Below are 19,121 nucleotides of genomic sequence, written 5' to 3'. Positions count from 1 at the left end.
TTTAACTTTATTTTGATCATGCTAAACAAGGTCGGAATGTTCTATAAAAATTAAACGAAAGACAAGAATGAGTTAATTTGACACAAAAAAGAAAACATCCGTTGAATTAGTACTCTGGATGTATTAGACTTTAGAATTGCATTGGAGACTTACAGTGCATTCGGAAAGTATTCAGACCCCTTGACTTTTTCCACATTTTGGTACGTTACAGCCTTGTTCTGTGGTCCTTCTGTAGCTCAGTTGGTAGAGCATGGCGCTTGTAACGCCAGGGTAGTGGGTTCGATCCCCGGGACCACCCATACGTAGAATGTATGCACACATGACTGTAAGTCGCTTTGGATAAAAGCGTCTGATAAATGGCATATATTATTATTATTATTGTTCTAAAACTGATTACGTCGTTTTTTACCCTCAATCTACACATTATTGCATTTTGTTTCATTTATAACATTCCGACCTTGTCTCTTCAGTGGGTCATATGATTGAGTGTAGTCTGGCCCAGGAGTGGGAAGGTGAACGGAAAGGCTCTGGAGCAACGAACCGCCCTTGCTGTCTCTGCCTGGCCGGTTCCCCTCTTTCCACTGGGATTCTCTGCCTCTAACCCTGTTACGGGGGCTGAGTCACTGGCTTGCTGGGGCTCTCTCGTGCCGTCCCTGGGGGGGGGGGTGCGTCACCTGGGTGGGTTGATTCACTGTTGTGGTCGGCCTGTCTGGGTTGGCGCCCCCCTTGGGTTGTCCGTGGCGGAGATCTTTGTGGGCTATACTCGGCCTTGTCTCAGGATGGTAAGTTGGTGGTTGAAGATATCCCTCTAGTGGTGTGGGGGCTGTGCTTTGGCAAAGTGGGTGGGGTTATATCCTTCCTGTTTGGCCCTGTCCGGGGTGTCCTCGGATGGGGCCACAGTGTCTCCTGACCCCTCCTGTCTCAGCCTCCAGTATTTATGCTGCAGTAGTTTATGTGTCGGGGGGCTAGGGTCAGTTTGTTATATCTGGAGTACTTCTCCTGTCCTATTCGGTGTCCTGTGTGAATCTAAGTGTGCGTTCTCTAATTCTCTCCTCTCTTTCTTTCTCTCTCTCGGAGGACCTGAGCCCTAGGACCATGCCCCAGGACTACCTGACATGATGACTCCTTGCTGTCCCCAGTCCACCTGGCCATGCTGCTGCTCCAGTTTCAACTGGCCTGGGCCCTAGGACCATGCCCCAGGACTACCTGACATGATGACTCCTTGCTGTCCCCAGTCCACCTGGCCATGCTGCTGCTCCAGTTTCAACTGTTCTGCCTTACTATTATTCAACCATGCTGGTCATTTATGAACATTTGAACATCTTGGCCACGTTCTGTTATAATCTCCACCCGGCACAGCCAGAAGAGGACTGGCCACCCCACATATGCTCTCTCTAATTCTCTCTTTCTTTCTCTCTCTCGGAGGACCTGAGCCCTAGGACCGTGCCCCAGGACTACCTGACATGATGGCTCCTTGCTGTCCCCAGTCCACCTGACTGTGCTGCTGCTCCAGTTTCAACTGTTCTGCCTTATTATTATTCGACCATGCTGGTCATTTATGAACATTTAAACATCTTGGTCATGTTCTGTTATAATCTCTACCCGGCACAGCCAGAAGAGGACTGGCCACCCCACATAGCCCGGTTCCTCTCTAGGTTTCTTCCTAGGTTTTGGCCTTTCTAGGGAGTTTTTCCTAGCCACCGTGCTTTTACACCTGCATTGTTTGCTGTTTGGGGTTTTAGGCTGGGTTTCTGTACAGCACTTTGAGATATCAGCTGATGTACGAAGGGCTATATAAATACATTTGATTTGATTTGATTTGTTAAGCGTTATCTGGTCAAAATATGGAATGGTTCCACTATTTGTTGTATCCGTTTGAATCACTTTCAACGAGGCAACTTTTATTTTGAAGGCGAACCGCACATTCCACTAGCATGGCTAATCCTTATTGTGGCTAGCTTCACACAGGCCCAAGACCGTGCCTGCTCTGACCCCTGCGTCCCAAAACTAGATTATCTTTTCGTTCGAATAAAAAAGGCCGCGGTATAAAAACTAGAGTTGATGTACTTGCAATAGATTGAAAACGCCCTGCGCCGTGTCTGATAAGGTAAACATGTGGATTCATCCATGCAATCAATCTGCAGCTTGTTTATAGATTTAATCGCCTTTCACTCCGCGTTCACTGTCCCGAGGACAAAATTAATCGGAAACGCATGCGCAGTATAAACAGCAGCAGCAAGACATATAATTTATAGCTAAATCAAACATTTCTCTTAAAACAGCCGGCCATAAAATGGTATACATGCATGTATGTAAATATAGTTAATTAAGAACCCTACATCAAATAGAAAATTGTTCAGACCATATATTTCCTGATTTTTAATACTTATGTAAATAAGGTTTCTGTTTTTTATGTTTAATACATTTGCTAAAATGACAAAACTGTTTTCACTTTGTCATTATGGGGTATTGTGTGTAGATTGATGACAAAATTAATACATTTTAGAAAACAAGGCTGTATTGTAACAAAATGTGTAAAAAGTTCTGAATACTTTCCGAATGCACTGTATACACTCACTCACACACATACACTACATACGCACACCCACATACCGACACAACACAAACACATATACATATGACACACACGCACACACACTTTTATACTTATCATTTGCTGCTGCTACTATGTTCTTTATTTTACTCATTTACATGTTCTATCCTGATGGCTAGTCACTTTACCCTGCCTTCATGTACATATCTACCGCAAATACCTTGTAACTCTGCACATTGATCTGCTACTGGTACTCTCTGTATATAGCTCCATTGTCTATTAAATGTTTTTCTTCGTGTTAATATTTTATTTGTATTGTTATTTTTAAACTGCATCATTGGGAAGGGCTCTTAAGCAAGCATTTCACAGTAAAGTCTACAACAGTTTTATTTGGTGCATATGACATAAAATACAGTATTATTTGATATCAACCCTGAACTAGTCAAGCTTTACCCCTAACTCCTCAAGCTTCACCCTTGCATTGATCAGTTATCATGCAAGAAGAGGACAGAGGAGTGAATGGACTTTTGAGAAAAGGCCAGAGAAGAAAAAACAAACCTCTTTAATGATGTAAAGAAAACAGGGTAAAAAAACATTTAATTTAAAGATCAGAAATACAGATAGACATTCAGATATTGTGGAAGCACAGCTTCTCTACCATGTTGGCAGTCTGATATGGATGATTAGAATCAGATTACATTTGGCCTTATGCCAAAAAGGTTATGTTAAAAAAGGTTCCAGCCAAAGTTAGTGCATTATACAGGAAATAGGGTCCAATTACAGGCCCTTGGTGTTCGTAATAGTTTGTGGGACATCAAAGACTCCATCTCCTCCTACAGTGTACATGGGTAATACCACAAATAGAGTGCATTTTAAGTCCCACAGACATTGTGTGTACATGTTGATAAATCACTCAATTAAAAAGTTAAATCACATCTATTTTCTCATTCTCTCACTTGTCCATTTCCTCATATGAATTAAATGCTGTCACTGTCACTTGTCCACTCAAGCTTAACATTGTTGTCATCTATCGCCCACCAGGGGCCCTTGGAGAGTTCATCAATGAGCTTGACGCTTTGATAAGTTCATTTCCTGACGATGGCTCACTTCTCTTCGTACTTAGCAACTTCAACCTCCCAACCTCTGCATTCGATTTGTTTCTTTCCAACTCTCTTTCCCCTCCTTGCCTCTTTTGACCTCACCCTTTCCCAGTCCCCTCCCACTCACAAGGCAGGCAATATGCTTGACCTCTTCTTTACCAGAGGCTGTTCGCCTACTACAGTGCCTTGCGAAAGTATTCAGCCCCCTTGAACTTTGCGACCTTTTGCCACATTTCAGGCTTCAAACATAAAGATATAAAACTGTATTTTTTGTATGAAGAATCAACAACAAGTGGGACACAATCATGAAGTGGAACGACATTTATTGGATATTTCAAACTTTTTTAACAAATCAAAAACTGAAAAATTTGGCGTGCAAAATTATTCAGCCCCCTTAAGTTAATACTTTGTAGCGCCACCTTTTGCTGCGATTACAGCTGTAAGTCGCTTGGGGTATATCACTATCAGTTTTGCACATCGAGAGACTGAACATTTTTCCCATTCCTCCTTGCAAAACAGCTCGAGCTCAGTGAGGTTGGATGGAGAGCATTTGTGAACAGCAGTTTTCAGTTCTTTCCACAGATTCTCGATTGGATTCAGGTCTGGACTTGTTGTTTGTTTATTTTTGAACCATTCCATTGTAGATTTTGCTTTATGTTTTGGATCATTGTCTTGTTGGAAGACAAATCTCCGTCCCAGTCTCAGGCTCTACACTCTTGGATTGCATCCTACCTGGCAGGCTGCTCCTACCAGGTGACGTGGAGAGGATCTGTGTCTGCACGACATACTCACATACTGGTGTCCCTCAGGGCTTGGTTGTAGGCCCTCTCCTCTTCAATCTATACACTAAGTCACTCGACTCCATCATATCCTCACATGGTCTCTCCTATCATTGCTATGCGGATGACACAACTACTTTTCTCCTCTCACCCCTTCTGACACCCGGGTGAAAACACGCATCTCTGTGTGCCTCGCAGAAATCTCAACTTGGCCCACCACCTCAAGCTCAACCTCAAGAAGACGGAGTGTCTTGGCGTGACCCTGGACAACACCCTGTCGTTCTCAGCAAACATCAAAGCAGTGACTCGCTTCTGCAGGTTAATACTCTACAACATCTGTAGAGTACGACTCTACCTCACACAGGAAACGGCGAAGGTCCTAATCCAGGCACTTGTCATCTCCTTTTTGGACTACTACAACTCGCTGTTGGCTGGGCTCCCTGCTTGTGCCATCAAATCCCTGCAATTTATACAAAATACTGAAGGCCGCCTGGTGTTCAACCTTCCTAAGTTCTCCCATGTCACCATGCTTCTCCACACACTCCACTGGCTTCCAGTCTAAGCTCGCATCCACTACAAGACCATGATACTTGTCTACGGAGCAGCAAGACGAACTGCCCCTCCCTACCTTCAGGCTATGCTCAAACTCTACACCCCAACCAGAACACTCCATTCTGTCACCCTACCGACAAAAAGCTATACAAAGATGCCGAATTATAATTATTTTCCTGACACTGGTTAAAGACAAAACAAGATTACTTTGAATATAGCTAAAGTGAGCGGGGGTAATTCTGACCTCTCGAAAGAACTGTTCAATTTATCTAAACGCCAGATGAGAATGCATCTACATATAGTCACTCTTAGTGATTATGTGCGTCAAGGCATTATTCCACGGGGGCTCAGGTGGCAAAAAGAACCATCATTGGGACAACGCACAGATGATTTATGTGAGCGCTGGTGTGCCATCCTGAACAAATGCTCTATTGATTTAATTACATTAATTGTTGACCAGTTGAAAAATGATTTTATTGAAATGGATAACACGATTGAAGAGACCGACGAGATGCCGCACCCGATGGGGTAAGAAGAAGGGGACCGTTCACACGGTCCCAGAACCCACGGGACTGAGTGTTTTTAATTTATCAAGCAAGATATTGCGCCCTGTCCATATCTCCTTGCTTAATAAAGGGTTATCTTTTGTGCCTACAACTCAGTGCAACGATTTTGATGTTAAGGTAGACATGTTTAAGATTTTTTAGAAACATCCGTTTAAGGAAATAGTTTAGCTTCCCTACTCGTGATATTTCTATTGAACATGTAGGTTGCTCACATACTCCAACTCCTTTTAGAAGTAAGAGTTATTTTGTACCTCCAGCCAAACGCAATCACTCGAGACATATTGCAAACTTGTTCAAAAATATGTTGTTAATCTCAAACAGAAGTACATATCTTTCCATAATTTACCTAAGGATGAAAAACAAGCTTTGCTTGATTTACAATCCGATACGTCAGTCCTTACCCGCCATGTTGATAAGGGTGGATCGGTTGTACTCATGGATAGGCCAGTTTATGTAAATGAGTGTCATAGACAACAGTTTGACAACACCTTTTACAAGAAACTCAGAAGTGACCCCACTGCCCAATTTCAGAACACGATCTTGACTGTCCTAAATGAGTATTTAAGTTCTGGTCAGATAACCAAACATGACTTTGGCTATTCAACACCCTAAAATTGCCACTTTTTATACTTTGCCAAAATTACACAATGTTACAAAACCTCCAAGGCGCCCTATTGTAGTGGGCATTGATGCAGTAACGGCCCCTCTTGACTTTTGTTGCCTTTTTTAATTACACCACTCGCAGAACAGTTCCCCTCCGTTATAAAGGACACCAGCAGTATGATCTCTATTATTGAATCTCTTGTTCCTTTCCCAGATAATACTTTGTTAGTTACTTTTGATGTCGAGTCATTATACATATATCGTAGAATGTATGCACACATGACTGTAAGTCGCTTTGGATAAAAGCGTCAGCTAAATGGCATATATTATTATAATATATTTTATATATTATACACAAATATTCCACAAGAGGGCAGTATTGAAGCTATGGAACATTTTCTTCTGCAACGTGACCATAATGAACCTCCTTCCAGTGCATGCATTATAACATTGGCTGAAATAGTACTCACACACTTCATGGTCCTAAATTATTTCTTTATTCAGACGAAGGGTACTGCTATGGGATCCCCCTTGGCTCATAACTATGCTAATTTGTATGTGGGTTACGTGGAGAAACAAATGTTTTCTTGCCTAATATCATTATATGGAAACGGTAGATTGATGATATTTTTGTTCTGTGGAGGGGTGATGCGAAACAGCTCCAGGCGTTCCATTGCTTTTCTTAACTCCTGTTCTGCGCATCTGTGATTTACTATGCAATCTGATACACCTCAAATTTGTTTTCTTGATCTTCTGATCGTGTGTGAAGATAATGTTCTATACACTGATCGTAACAGTTTGTTGAGGGCTGATAGTTGTCACCCACTTCCCTTGAAAAACAGTTTGCCCTACAGCCAATTCTGTCGAATCAAAAGAATTTGTAAAAAAAACGACAGAAATATGACTGAGACGCAAAGAAAATTCAAGGAGAGGGGGTACAAAAATGGTCAGATTAATATTGCCATTGAGAAAATTCAAAACGAGACATGACCTTTTTCAAGGTAAAAATCGTAAAATTAAGCATTCTTGCGTTCTAACTACCCGCTATTCAAAGTGCTCTGAACAAATTAAGGGAATCGTTCACAAACATTGGCACATTCTAAGATCCGATGATAGTATCGGTAATGTGTTTTCAGACCTTCCCTTGGTCGTATTCTCACGGAGCAGAAACCTCAGAGATCAACTGGTAAACTCTTGATTTTACCACCCCAAAATATCCCTGCACAACGTGTATTTGCGCCACTACAGGGTGGAAACTACGTGTAATGGCTGTGCTCAATGCAATGGCACTTATAAATGTAGATCATTAAAACACCCTCAAACAGGGAAATAGATCCCAATCAAAGATGTTATCACGTGCTCCACTAGAGCAGTTATTTATCTTATAACTTGTCCTTGTGGGAAAAAAATGTTGTGGGTAAAACAAAGCGCGAATTAAAAGTACGTATCTCGGAGCATCGTAGCACCAGTTGCGGCCCACTTTTTGGAAGAAAACCACTCGATTTTGACTCTACGTTATATTGGCATTGAACATGTCACCCTCATAGGAGGGGGTGACCTCGACAATTTATTGTTCAAACGAAAGGCTGCTTGGATCTTTAATTTAAAGACCATTGCTCCCTTCGGTCTCAACATAGACTTTGATCTGAATCCATTCTTGTGATGTTGCTATTGTATGCTACCCATTTGTCTTTTTTATGCTATTTTAATATATGAGAATTAACCAATGATATCAGGCTAAACCCGGCCATGATTACAGACACGTGTGTCTTTTGACACTATATAAATGAGTCATCCCGCAGTGTTTGTCATTATACCCAGATGAAGTCAGCTTGTCTGTCGAAACGTTGGACATAAATATTTTTTGCATCCGAGCTCCTAGAGTGTGCTGCTCCCCTTTATTTTTTTTTAAAGAGGACCAGGTTCTAAACATTTTGTAGGGGGGCAATTCCACGGTAAACTGAATTGCGCTGAGTCAGATTTTACACTTCAAATCTATGCCAAACAAAAACCATTGATTCCAAAGTTTAACAAACCATACACATCTATGCACAAGGACAACTTTCAACAATTTACACTTGAATATTTTACAAAAACACATTCACTGGAAGAACTGTGCAGGTGCAAATTTAGGTAACATAATTTCATTAAAATCTCCCTCAGTTTTTTACATGACCACATTTTCAAAAACGTTTAAATATCTAGATTCAATGTCTTCAGAAAGAATGTGGTGCCAGTTATGATAACAGCTTGAGTTTGGAATTACAATAAGTGAAGTGGATTTACACCTGGTAACAGAATTTTATCATGGGTCCCTGATCTGTACTACACAGAAATGCAAAATTATGGATGTAATTCTGTTCATGGTGATGTATCCTAAATAGTTAGACCAAAAGGTAGAAATATGCAATATCATTCTTTGCATACTTGGCTATTATTTTAATTAGCTATGCCACCAAACAAGACTATTTTTATTGCTTCTATAATCAGCACAACAGTTGTCAGCTGTGCTAACATAATTGCAAAAGGGTTTTCTAATGATCAATTAGCCTTTAAAAAGTATAAACTTGGATTAGCTAACACAACGTGCCATTGAAACACAGGAGAATTGTTGCTGATAATGGGCCTCTGTACACCTATGCAGATATCCATTAAAAATCAGCTGTTTCCAGCTACAATAGTAATATACAACATTAACAATGTCTACACTGTATTTCGGATGAATTTTATGTTATTTTAATGGACCATTTCTACATGACCCCAAACCTTTGAACGGTAGTGTAGTTCAGTACAGTCATTTGTGTACTCAACTTGTGTGCTCTACTGTGTATTGTTTTGAACTCTACTTTTCTTCACTGTACTGAACTACAGTACCAGTGAAAGAATATGGACACACCTACTCATTCAAGGGGTTTTCTTTAATTTTTATTATAATAATGAAGACATCAGAACTATGAAATAACACCTATGGAATCATGTAATATTTTCGATTCCTCAAAGTAGCAACCCTTTGCCTTGATGACAGCATTGCACACTCTTGGCACTCTGCTTTTCCTCTCTTGAGTTCCCACATATGCTGAGCACTTGTTGGATGCTTTTCCTTCACTCTGTGGTCCAACTCATCCCAAACCATATCAATTGGGTTGCGGTCGTGTGATTGTGGAAGCCAGGTCATCTGATGCAGCACTCAATCACTCTCCTTGGTCAAATAAACCTTACACAGCCTGGAGGTGTGTTTTGGGTCATTGTCCTGTTGAAAAACAAATGATAGTCCCACAAAGTCAAAACCAGATGGGATGGCATATCACTGAAAAAAGAAAATCACACATTTGGATTCATCAGGCCAAAGGACAGATATCCACTGGTCTAATGTCCATTGCTCGTGTTTCTTGGCCCAAGAAAGTCTCTTCTCATTACTGTCCTTTAGTAGTGGTCCGACCATCTCATTACTGTCCTTAAGTAGTGGTCCGACCATGAATGTCTGATTCATGCAGTCTACTCTGAACAGTTGATGTTAGAAGTGTCTGTTACTTGAACTCTGTGAAACATTTACCTTGTGAAGCTGGTTGAGAGAATGCCAAGAGTGTGCAAAGCTGTCAAAGCAAAGGGTGGCTACTTTAAAGAATCTCAAATATAATATATTTACATTTGTTTAACAACTGGCTACTACATGATTCCATGTGTTATTTCATAGTTTTGATGTCTTCACTATTATTTTACAATGTTGACCCTGGAAAGAGTAGGTGTGTCCAAACCGTTGACTGGTGCTGTATACTTTACTGTACTTCACCTACGGTGCTGTAATGTACTGAACGATACTCTACTGTAGTGTACTGTTCAAACTTGTGAAACACTATGTTTGGGTCAAATGAAGGCCGGTCCAGACGTTTGTGGATGTTGAAACCAAGGCTGGTCCGGACCAAAAAACATCTGTGGGCAATGAAATCAAGGCCAGGGCAGATTGAACCAAATTTTAACTACTTTTTACGTCCATGGGACGTCCGATGCTCAGTAGAGGAGGAGGCTGGTTTCAGTAAATGGAAAGAGAGGACTCATGGGTAGGTGTCTGTAAAAGCTGTTAAGAGGTTACAATTCATTTCTGTCTAAGACCAAAACAAAACAGTTATAAGCTGAACATAAAAGTATGCCAGTGGAAGGGAGGACAGTAGCAGGTGACACAACTGTGGTATGTGAATACTATGATTTCCCATTGTAGCCAATTCAATTGCAATTTGGTAACAGAATTAAAAGTTTTAATACCTTAATTCATTAAGTAAAAACAATATCACTAATTGATAGTTCTACTTTTACTTGTTACTTCTGGAAGGAGTAACAAGTAAATGAGAAATGTTTTAAATATCTTAAAGATATGTGGGTTTTTGGTAAAGGAATTTCAAGGCAAAAGGCAATGTTTCTTAAAACTTACAGAAGGCAGAAAAAGTTCAGCTAAAATGTGTTGCCATTAGTTGGCAGGGGTCTTTACTTCAATAGTATTGTCTTTTGATATATTTCGAATACATTTTAAGACTTTTTCTGGTAGATGTCTTCCAAGACTCCTTTTCCATCTGTTTGACAAAAAATCAAAGCGTTTGCCTATTCCACATTTTTAGGATGTAAAATCATTTAAACATTTACAGTTGAAGTCGGAAGTTTAAATACACCGTAGCCAAATATATTTCAACTCTGTTTTTCACAATTCCTGACATTTAATCCTAGTAAAAAAGTCCCTGTCTTAAGTCAATTAGGATCACCACTTTAATTTAAGAATGTGAAATGTTAGAATAATAGTAGAGAATGATTTATTTCAGCTTTTATTTATTTCATCACAATTCCAGTTGGTCAGAAGCTCACATACACTCAATTAGTATTTGGTAGCATTGCATTTATATTGTTTAACTTGGGTCAAACATTTCAGGTAGCCTTCCACAAGCTTCCCACAACAAGTTAAACAAGGTGAATTTTGGCCTTTCCTCCTGACAGAGCTGGTGTAACGGACTTTTTCAGTTCTGCTCACAACTTTTCTATGCGATTGAGGTCAGGGCTTTGTAATGGCCACTCCAATACCTTGACTTTGTTGTCTGTCCTTAAGCCATTTTGCCACAACTTTGGATGTATGCTTGGGGTCATCGTCCATTTGAAAGACCCATTTGCGACCAAGCTTTAACTTCCAGACTGATGTCTTGAGATGATGCTTCAATATATCCACATCATTCTCCTTCCTCATGATGCTATCTATTTTGTGAAGTGCACCAGTCCCTCCTGCAGGAAAGCACCCCCACAACATGATGCTGCCACCCCCGTGCTTCACGGTTGGGGTGGTGTTCTTCGGCTTGCAAGACTCCCCCTTTTTCCTCCAAGCATAACGATGGTCATTATAGCCAAACAGTTCTATTTTTGATTCATCAGTACGATCTTTGTCCCCATGTGCAGTTGCAAACCGTAGTCTGGCTTTATGGTGGTTTTGGAGCAGTGGCTTCTTCCTTGCCGAGCGGCCTTTCAGGTTATGTCGATATAGGTCTCGTTTTACTGTGGATATAGATACTTTTGTACCCGTTTCCTCCAGCATCTTCACAAGGTCCTTTGCTGTTGTTCTGGGATTGATTTGCACATTTCGCACCAAAATACGTTCACCTCTAGGACACGGAATGAGTCTCCTTCCTGAGATGCATGACGGCTGCGTGGTACCATGGTGTTTATACTTGCATACTATTGTTTGTACAGATGAACGTGGTACCTTCAGGCGTTTGGAAATTGCTCCCAAGGATGAACCAGACTTGTGGAGGTCTACAATTTTTTTATGAGGTCTTGGCTGATTTCACCATGATGTCAAGCAAAGAGGCACTGAGTTTGAAGGTAGTCCTTGAAATAAATCCACAGGTACACCTCCAAATGACTGAAATGTTGTATATTAGCCCATCAGAAGCTTCTAAAGCCATGACATTTTCTGGAATTTTCCAAGCTGTTTAAAGGCACAGTCAACTTAGTGTATGTAAACTTCTGACCCACTGGAATTGTGATAGTTACCTGTGTCATGCACAAAGTAGATGTCCTAACCGACTTGCCAAAACTATAGTTTGTTAACAAGAAACTTGTGGAGTGGTTGAAAAACAAGTTTAAGTGACTCCAGTCTAAGTGTATGTAAACTTCTGACTTCAACTGTATATATGCATTAATTTCTCAAAAATATTGACACCCAATTTGACATGCTCCTATGAACTTCACATGTTGGTGCTCATGGGTCCTTTTACATGGAAATGACCAGGTTTGTTTCACTTGGGCGCTGCAAACATTCCCCATCTCTTCCCTGCTGGCCATCCCTGTAGTTCTCACTCTCCAGCTCAGAACTCCACTTCTCATCTATATAACCTGGTCATCGGTCTTCAGCACCTGTAGGGAACAGGGGCGACAGAGTCTGTGTGGTCAGGGGTCAGACAGCCATCAGGTATTTCTTCATTGGGTAGATGTCTCAAGTCAGTTATTTTGTATTTGGCTCAGACGGGAATCATGTCTTTTCTGATTGGACAGATGTCCCAGGTCAGGCCGTTCCCATAGGGGGCATGTCCAGAGGGCAGGAGGACTCGCGTCAGCCAATGACTGGAGAGAGAAGAGAGGCAGAGGTTACCTCAACGAAATAATAATATTTATGAATAGTGTTTTATTTCTGACCACAACAGTCACATAATGTGTGTGTTAAATATCTGCACAGAGCAACAGATCTTCACACTGCTTGGTGACAAGCATGTAACTAACCTTCTCTTCTCCACACCAAAGAAGACTTTCCAATTGTTTAGTCTGCCATAGTTAAAGGGGTTCTTGTACACCTGGGAGAAAGAGGAGAATACAGTTTAAATAGCTTGTGTCCGCCAACTTTAAGACAAGTGGCGTGTGTGTGCTCACCTTGCCATGTTTGGCCATGCGTTCGGCCTCCTTGCTGTTGATGTGTCTCTCTATGCTGGTCTCTCCTCGGGATATCAGCACTGCGTGCCAGATAGTCAGCCCCCCCAGAGCTACGGCCACCGTGCTAAAATGACCAATCACAGTTTTTTGGGGGAAAACAACCAATGACAACACACACGGTACGGTGAGGCTGAAGTTCTATCATTACGGGAAAATAATGTACTTTGGTTGCAAAAATGATTATTTTCACCTAATTTCAGTTAATGTGGCAAAACAAGCAGGTATTGTGTAAAGAATATTTGTACCATCTAAACCACTGAAATATATTTTATAACAGAAAATATTGTATTTTCAGCTGTTTGAAACTGGTGTACAAAACCAAAAGTAAAAGAAAAAAACAATACGGGAAGAATGGGAAGCACAGAAATAGCTCACAAAGAACATTTCTACTGCTTCTTAGACTTCCTTTCAATGACAATTACAGATCTATAACTAACATTTCTATGTGAACATGGTCAGGTCACCCAAAAAGTTACATATTACAGTAATAATAACAGTAATATTGTGAAGCAGATCTCACCTAGTTAATACCCACATGTAGATTATACTCTTGTGGAACATCTTGTCTCTGAACGTGTAGGGAGGAGGAGGGGTCTGGTAGGTGCTCTGATTGACAACAACATACAGAGGTCATACAAACGCCTAAACAGTAAAACATATCCTAATCGGGACCAGAGGTTGTGCTTAAGTAACCGGTTTCATGAGTATGCAATAATAAGTATAATATAAGATCAAAGATCGTATGAACAATATCACCCTTTAAATCTAAGTCATCCATTGACCTACCACCACTAAGAACAAGAAAGTAACTACGAGAAGCAGAATGACGTGGAAGGGGCAGTGTGTGTGTGTGTGTGTGTGTGTGTACACGTACTACCTGCCCAGGAGGTAAGATTCCTATGAGTTGCCCCATTCCTGTCACCGGGACACCTGATTTATCCAAGTCCATGTGTTTGAAGCGCTATGGGGACAATGCAAAAACACACACCAAGACAACCAAGAGTTAGAGATAAACAGAAACACTTAAAGAGTTAAAACTGAACACAGAGACTGTTAAAGTAGACCATGACCCTCTCAACAATGAAAGCCCCACAATGGAGGAGATAGCAGACGAGCAGGCTCAGCAGACGAGCAGGCTCAGGTCTCTCTCAAAGAGTTTGCAAGCGTGTGTATGTGTGTACCTCTATAGCACTATAAGCATCTAGGAAGAGGTTCCGGCCACTGATGCTGCAGTAGACACAGCCCAGGGTCATGGAGAGACAGAAGCAGAAGAAGTAGCGCTGGTTAAAATGGCCAACACAGTTATTCAGCCACGCTGGAGGGAACGGGAGTTAAGGAGGAAACCAAAAACACTAACACCCATCCTCATTACACCCATCCCTGATAACTTGACATTACCAATCATAATCTCCACTCTCCAACTCCATTTAAAGGATACGACAATGATGATCCATTTTCAGAATGCACCTGTGAAGTAGAAGATGTCATGTTAACGTTGGCCTACAACGCTACCATACTACCCTGCTACCATACTGTAGCAGGATTATGAGTTTATCGAGTAGGTAGATAGGTAGGTAGTAATTCCCGTACCATTGGCCCAGGGTCAGCTATTTCATCCACCTAGTGGTTATGATTAGGATATGCGATAGGGTCATCTGATCTGGGATCTATGGTTAGGGGCAACCTGAGTTTGTCTTACGTGTTGCAGATTCCACAGTGGTGAGTCCTGGCTGGTTTGGGGATGATACACTTCTTACACACGGACACAAACGGAATGTCATTCTTTACCTGGAATAAACACAACACAGATATTTATTCCACCTCTGTGTGTGTGTGTGTGTGTGTGTGTGTGTGTGTGTGTGTGTACCGTAGGGGGGTATCCTGGGGAGGTCTTGGTGGCTTTATAGTAGTGGAAGACAATCATGATGAGGTTCCAGTGTCCATAACCGATGTGCCAGACTATCCAGGGTGGAGAGTAGGTGTTGAGAATCAGGGGCAGCAGACCCACGTAGGCTATCAGCAGGATAGAACTGGTCAGTATCACCACCAGACAGACAAACACCTGGAGAGATGGAGAGAGTGATAGAGTAATTAAAGACATGATCTGGAACTTTGGTGACTACTTAGTATTTTTTTTTTTAAACCTCCCGCTTTGGGCTGCATGTGTCAATGTGTAGTTCAAACATGCATAATCTATGAGCAGAATTAGTCTTAATTTGCCACAAAATAGTGGTTTGAAAAGCGACTGTTTTTCTGAAAGCTGTGCTGTGCCATTTTCCCTACATTTGCCCCCAGATGGGCCCACCCCCTAGCAATGTGATTTCTACCTTAGAGCTTCAGCCAATCGCCATATAAGTGACAGCTAGCAAGAGGTATATCATGCACCCACCGCAGAGCAAGAGAACAATGACGCGGTGCACATAATGTGATGTAGTACGTAATTGTCGGGAACCACTTGTCTCGAGCGCTACTTTCAGAACTACTGGCTAAAAAGTATACAAAAAAGGTACCAGAGAATCAATTGAAGAGATTGAGAAATTGTTTCATGAGCAAAAACATCTGCGCAACTATCACACATACTTACCGCCCCGAACCAGCGGGTAAGTAGGTCCACCATCCAGAAGATGGGTTCCATCAGTGAGTCCATGACGACATCAGAGTTGGTGAGGGAGTTGTAATAGAGTGAGTTAACCATCAGTTTGAGGTAGGCCCATCTCTGTCTCACACACAGAGGTAGTCTACTGTTGTTGCCATTGCTGTAGCGCCACCGTCTGGCGCACATGCGCAACCGCACCCAGCGCAGCAGCACCAGCAGGAAGGTGGGGCACGGCCGCATTCTGCTCCTGAAACACACACACACACACACACACACACGGGGATGAATGTACACACACACAGCTACAAAGACCACATGGGTGTAAGGAATGGTATTGGCTCTGGGTTCAGGCCTACTCCTTCTCTTGTCATCTGCCGGACGTAGCAATTATGACTTTGGGATCTATGTTCCGACATTCCTGTGGCTCCCCGGGAATAACGGCATATGTTGGAACAGCCGGCTGGCCCTTCTGCCTACCCGTAATTCCAATTTAGGATTAGATTAAACCAACCCCCCACCACATGACATCACATGTAATCTCTGCCATTGGATGGGAAATTACATTCCAGCCATTTGGGGGGGGAAAAAAAAAAACTGTGGCAGTAGTGTTGTTTCATACTTTCACATCCTTTTCAGATGGGGGTTGACTACAACGTACTGAAGAATCAATGATGAAATCTCGATTAAAACAGTCCAAATTAAATTAATTTAACTAGGGAAGTCAGTTAAGAAATTATTATTATTTACAATGAGGACCTAGGAACAGTTGGTTAACTGCAATGTTCAGTGGCAGAATGACAGATCTTTACCTCGTCAGCTCGTGGATTCGATCAAGCAACCTTTTGGTTACTGGCCCAACGCTCTAACCACTAGGCTATCTGGCGCCCCAAAAGGGGACTCCGTAAAGGAATAATGTGGAAACAGGTTAAATGTACATTTATAAATCACTGCCCCAATTCCAAACCGATCACTTGACCCTCCGCTCAATGCACTTGTGGAGATCGGAGATAGTTTGATAGGTCAAAGCAATATGGTGAAACTTCCACCTAGCCTATCAGAGGCCAAATTGGAACTATTACCAAATTGCTAACACCTGTCAAATCAAAGTGTATAGGGTAGATTTGGGATTGAACCACCAACTGCTAGGCCTACTGCTGTAAAAAAGAAATTACAACACTTAATTTACAGCAGCTCTTGCTATTCTGCATTCCAAATGCGCTAACGATGTCAATACATGTCCTTAAAGATGGAAGGCAGGAGACAAACGACGAGATCAGGTAAAACCATTCACGCCAATGAGAACTCCGATATAAAGTTGTTTTTTTCCTCAAAGTTGTCGAAATGCCACATGCGTCCACTTATATCAGTGCATTCGTAACAACATAACCACCAGGAAGCTTCTATTCAAATAAGCCTCACATTGTGGTCTTATGTTTGTGGGCAGATTTTGGGCGGAGTAAACCCTCTCGCTTCGCCTCTTCCTCTCCAATATCCAGATGTTCTTAAAAGGCCCAATGAAGCCATTTTTAATCTCAATATCAAATCATTTTTGGGTAACAAGTAAATACCTTACTTTTGGATTGAAAACAATCACAGTAACAAAAATGGATTCTTAGCAAGAGCCATTTCTGATGAAAGAATGGGGGAAACTGAAAACTAGCAGAGGGCTTTGTGTTATGTATGCTAGAATGGAGATTTATAAACGACAGCTGTAAATGCATATTAACCAATCCATATGGCATAGCCTACACATATAGCACACTTTGCAATACAATATTCTCTAAAAACAGTTGTACAATGTGCTCTGCAATAAGAAATCCAGAGTTTGAGTTCTAAACCAGAGTTCTAAACCAGCCGCTTCCCTATACCATGGTGAGCGTGCATAATGTTGGATGCATTAGAATATAAGGTATGGAGAATGACAAAGAGCCTGTAGGATTATAGCAGTTGGGAAATTAATGTTTGACTTTCAAATACTAAATACTCAGTGAATGCAAGTATATTTAGGTATATAAAAATCAGCAATTCTCCACTTGTGGGTCACAAACCAAGATTTTAAAAGGGTCACAGGTGTCTGAGTAATTTTAAAAAATGCACTGAACAAAATTATTTAAAAAACGCAACATGTCTTCATGTGCTGAAATAAAATATCCTAGATATATTCCAAAATGTACAAAAAGCGAATTGTCTCAAAAATGTTGTGAAACAAAATGTTTACATCCCTGTTAGTGAGCATGTTATCCTTTGTTAAGATAATCCATCCCCCTGACAGGTGTGGCATATCAAGAAGCTGATTAAACAGTATGATCATTACACAGATGCACCTTGTGCTGGGGACAATAAAAGTACACAAATGTGCAGTTGTCACACAACTCAATACTGACTGCAGGAATATCCACCAGAGCTTTTGCCAGAGAATTTAATGTTAATTTCTCTACCATAAGCCACCTCCAAAATTTTATAGAATTTGGCAGTACGTACAACCTGCCTCACAACCGCAGGCCTTGTTTATGAGCGGGTTTGCTGATGTCAATGTTGTAAACAGAGTGTCCCATGGTGGCGATGGGGTTATGGTATGGGCAGGCATAAGCTACGGAAAATTAACACAATAGCATTTTACATATGGCAATTTGAATGCACAGAGATACCATGACAAGATCCTAAGGCCCATTGTCCTGCCATTCATCTGCCACCATCACCTCATGTTTCAGCATGATAATACACGACCCCATGCCACAAGGATCTGTACACAATTCCTGGAAGCTGACAATTTCCCAGTTCTTCCATGCCCTGCATACTCACCAGACATGTCACCCATTGAGCAAGTTTCGTTTACTCTGTATAGACGTGTACGACACCAATATCGAGGAAATCCGCATAGCCATTGAAGAAGATTGGGACAACATTCCACAGGCCATAATCAACAGCCTGATCAACTTTATGCAAAGATGTGTTGCGCTACATGAGGAAAATGGTGGTCACACAAGATACTGACTGGTTTTCTGATCCATGCCCCTACTTTCTTTTTACGGTATCTGTGACCAGATGCATATCTGTATTCCCAGTCAGAGCAGGGTGGCCCTATACGCTCATTGCGCAAATTGCGTTGGGCCCGCAAATTACTCAAGAGCCTCACCTCCCCCTTGTGTCAAAGTTGGTGTCAATGTTTACTACTTCGATGAGAGGATGAAGCGGAACTATCCTTCTGGTCACAAAAAAAAGAAGAAAAAAACAACATGAGAGTGAATTGCGGGAACAGCGATCAGCTAAACTTGTGTTCTCTCCAAGTTTGATGTCAGCAAATAACAGTAACGTTAAGTTGATGTGCATCGCTCTCTAGTCTGTCTGTCTTGCTAACCGAGCTGGGCAGTGCGTCTCTTGGTCCGTCTGTCTTGCTTGCTTTCCAGCCACTTC

General features: G+C 41.6%; 1 protein-coding gene across 3 annotated transcripts in view; it reads right to left on the bottom strand.

Annotated features, from left to right (window-relative positions):
- Nucleotides 1-19,121, bottom strand: part of LOC118402328 (palmitoyltransferase ZDHHC16A-like) — a 213,449-nt gene that overhangs the window by 180,353 nt on the left and 13,975 nt on the right. Inside the window, exons 2-11 of one of the 3 annotated variants that reach the window (XR_008078692.1) lie at nucleotides 15,696-15,954; nucleotides 14,979-15,173; nucleotides 14,811-14,899; nucleotides 14,550-14,578; nucleotides 14,293-14,426; nucleotides 13,986-14,072; nucleotides 13,632-13,717; nucleotides 13,052-13,175; nucleotides 12,905-12,975; nucleotides 11,889-12,748 (exon numbers count right to left, since the gene is read on the bottom strand). Coding sequence is in view for 2 of the 3 variants with exons in the window: in XM_035800450.2 (XP_035656343.1) it covers nucleotides 12,646-12,748; nucleotides 12,905-12,975; nucleotides 13,052-13,175; nucleotides 13,632-13,717; nucleotides 13,986-14,072; nucleotides 14,293-14,426; nucleotides 14,550-14,578; nucleotides 14,811-14,899; nucleotides 14,979-15,173; nucleotides 15,696-15,947 (1,170 nt within the window). In the remaining variant the exon portion in view is untranslated. Of the gene's footprint in view, nucleotides 1-8,035; nucleotides 12,749-12,904; nucleotides 12,976-13,051; nucleotides 13,176-13,631; nucleotides 13,718-13,985; nucleotides 14,073-14,292; nucleotides 14,427-14,549; nucleotides 14,579-14,810; nucleotides 14,900-14,978; nucleotides 15,174-15,695; nucleotides 15,955-19,121 lie in introns of those variants that run through there. The other 2 variants (XM_035800450.2, XM_035800460.2) reach the window with 2 other exon arrangements.

The sequence above is a fragment of the Oncorhynchus keta genome, chromosome 2 (genome assembly GCF_023373465.1).
Source record: "Oncorhynchus keta strain PuntledgeMale-10-30-2019 chromosome 2, Oket_V2, whole genome shotgun sequence".
NCBI lineage: Eukaryota > Metazoa > Chordata > Actinopteri > Salmoniformes > Salmonidae > Oncorhynchus > Oncorhynchus keta.
Note: the sequence above shows the minus strand (reverse complement) of the source record. Positions and strands in the feature narration are given on the sequence as shown.